The following is a 2269-nucleotide window of genomic DNA, read 5'->3' on the forward strand; positions in this document are numbered from 1 at the left end:
AGATTCCAGCCACCCTCTGTTCTTTTCATTGCAAAACAAATCAACAAGTAAAAGAGAAAAAAAAAAAAAAGCAAGGGGGCGTGGTGTAAATACCACCGCGTTATTTATTTTTCGTTATCACTATTTCGGATTCTGCGAGGTGAGATGAAAGACGGTGAGAAATTGACACGTGAAGACGACAAAAGGAATAAAAAAGAAAATAGCAGCAGCCAAAAAGACACGAAACATCATGACCCAACCATCTCCTCGTTCACACCATCATCGTTTGCCGTCCATTATTGATCTTGCGGCCAGGAGAAGGACAACGAAGTGTGATTCACGACCCACGAGACGACCACGTCTAGAGGGGTCCCGTTTTCTAGTTACCTCGCCACCCGCATGGTATGATTGGGAGGTGTGTCAGATCACGAAATGAGTAACGTGTTAGTACGATTAATTAGTGAATTGTAACAAACGCGAAATTAAAAACAATCTCCTCGAGTCTTATTTTTTTTAATTCTGTGCCAGAAGAGGAAATCAAAGAGGAAAGTGGCGTCGAGTAGAGAGAGAAGAGAGGCCAGAGCATCTCCTTCGGCGGAGAACAAAACAAAAGAGAGAGATCCACCTCGGAACCCTCATCGTCTCCTTTCCGGTCGCTTTTCCCTCCAATTTTGTGAGTCCAGATCGAGACGACGAGGGGAAGATGAGGGAGGAGGAGGAGGAGGAGGGCGACTGGTTCGCGCGGTGGCAGGAGCAGCTGCCGTCGCCGGAGGAGCTCATGCCGCTCTCGCAGAGCCTCATCACGCCGGGCCTTGCCGTAGCCTTCGACATCCCCATCCCGGCCGGCAACCCCAGCTCCGCCGTCTCCCCTCACCACCACCACTTCCACCGCGCCGGTCCGGCGCTCACTTCCGCCTCCCCCAACCACCCCCCGCCGCTACTGCCTCCGCCGGACTTTGAGTCATCCGATCTCAACTCCGCCTCCGGCAGCGGCGGTGGAGGCAGCGGAGCCGGAGATGAGCCCGCGCGGACGCTCAAGAGGCCTCGCCTCGTCTGGACGCCGCAGCTGCACAAGCGGTTCGTCGACGCCGTCGCGCACCTCGGGATCAAGAACGCGGTTCCCAAGACCATAATGCAGCTCATGAGCGTCGACGGCCTCACCCGAGAAAACGTGGCGAGCCATCTCCAGAAGTACCGCCTCTACCTCAGGCGCATGCAGGGCCACAACGCCTCCGGAGGAGCCGGCAGCGGCGGTCCGATCTCTGCTGCTGACGCGGCTACCGACCAGTTGTTCGCAAGCGCCCCGGTTCCCCACCATTTCCTCAGCCGTGGAGGACCAGTCACAGCGCCAGGGGCGCCCGAGCCGTTCCTGCCGTACGTGCCGGTGGCTGCGCTGCAGCACCACCAACAGATTACCGCCGCTATGCAGCAGCAACAATACCACCAGAGGCATTTGGGACAATTCGGATCTCCCACTGGTAGCGGAGTATTTGACCATGGGTTCCTGAACCGGGCGGCAGTGTCACCGTCAGGGATACATCAGATGATAGGACCGGCGCCGGGAATGGGTTTGTTGCAGCATACTGCATCGCCGGCCGCCAACTTTTCCGATGATTTAGAGACTTCCGGAAGAGGAAGCAGTGGCGAGAAGAAGGTGCTGACCCTGTTTCCGACTGGTGAGGACTGATTGCGCTCTTCTCTTCCTCCCTCGTCTACTTAATTTCCATGTTTAGAAGGTGTCAATTAGATGATTACGGCTCGGGAATAGTCTTCTTTAGATAATTCTTGGCGTCATATTCCTATGTTCTTGCTAGGTCGGAGTGGTAAGCTAGCAGAAGAGGAAGCTATAGTGTGGTAGTTCTCCACATTAGAATCGGATGGGGGGTTGTTAAATCCCCACAAAAAATATTGAATTCATCTTTCCATATAGTACTAAACTTCTATTCATCCCACTTCAGTAATCAACCATGGTTGTTTCTAAAATATTCAATTTCTGTGTGTGAAATGGTTTACTGGTGTTCGGCATTGGGATTCTTGTAGTTATCGGCTTAAATCTAAATGAATAATCCATGTTTATACCTTGACGATATGTGGAATTGGATTGAAATAGAAATCACAAGATGAATAACACATGGATGCTGCTCTGTACATAACAATTGGAAATCTGTTTTCCAAGAGATCAAAACTTTAGTTTCATCAGTCGAGGAAACTTGCAACCATTTAGCTTAATATTGAGAAAAACAATTTTGACTAGGATGAAAAAAACAACTTTAACAACCATTTTTTTTAT

At 50.9% G+C, this 2269-nt stretch overlaps 1 protein-coding gene across 1 annotated transcript; it reads left to right on the top strand.

Annotated features, from left to right (window-relative positions):
• The first annotated feature begins 481 nt into the window (after positions 1 to 481).
• Positions 482 to 1962, top strand: LOC121982100 (transcription factor MYBC1-like). The gene has a single exon (XM_042535008.1). It carries the CDS (start codon positions 683 to 685, stop codon positions 1664 to 1666), a length of 984 nt encoding a protein of 327 aa, XP_042390942.1. The 5' UTR covers positions 482 to 682; the 3' UTR covers positions 1667 to 1962.
• Positions 1963 to 2269: the final 307 nt, after the last annotated feature.

Source organism: Zingiber officinale, chromosome 5A (assembly GCF_018446385.1).
Source record: "Zingiber officinale cultivar Zhangliang chromosome 5A, Zo_v1.1, whole genome shotgun sequence".
In the NCBI taxonomy this organism is placed as follows: domain Eukaryota; kingdom Viridiplantae; phylum Streptophyta; class Magnoliopsida; order Zingiberales; family Zingiberaceae; genus Zingiber; species Zingiber officinale.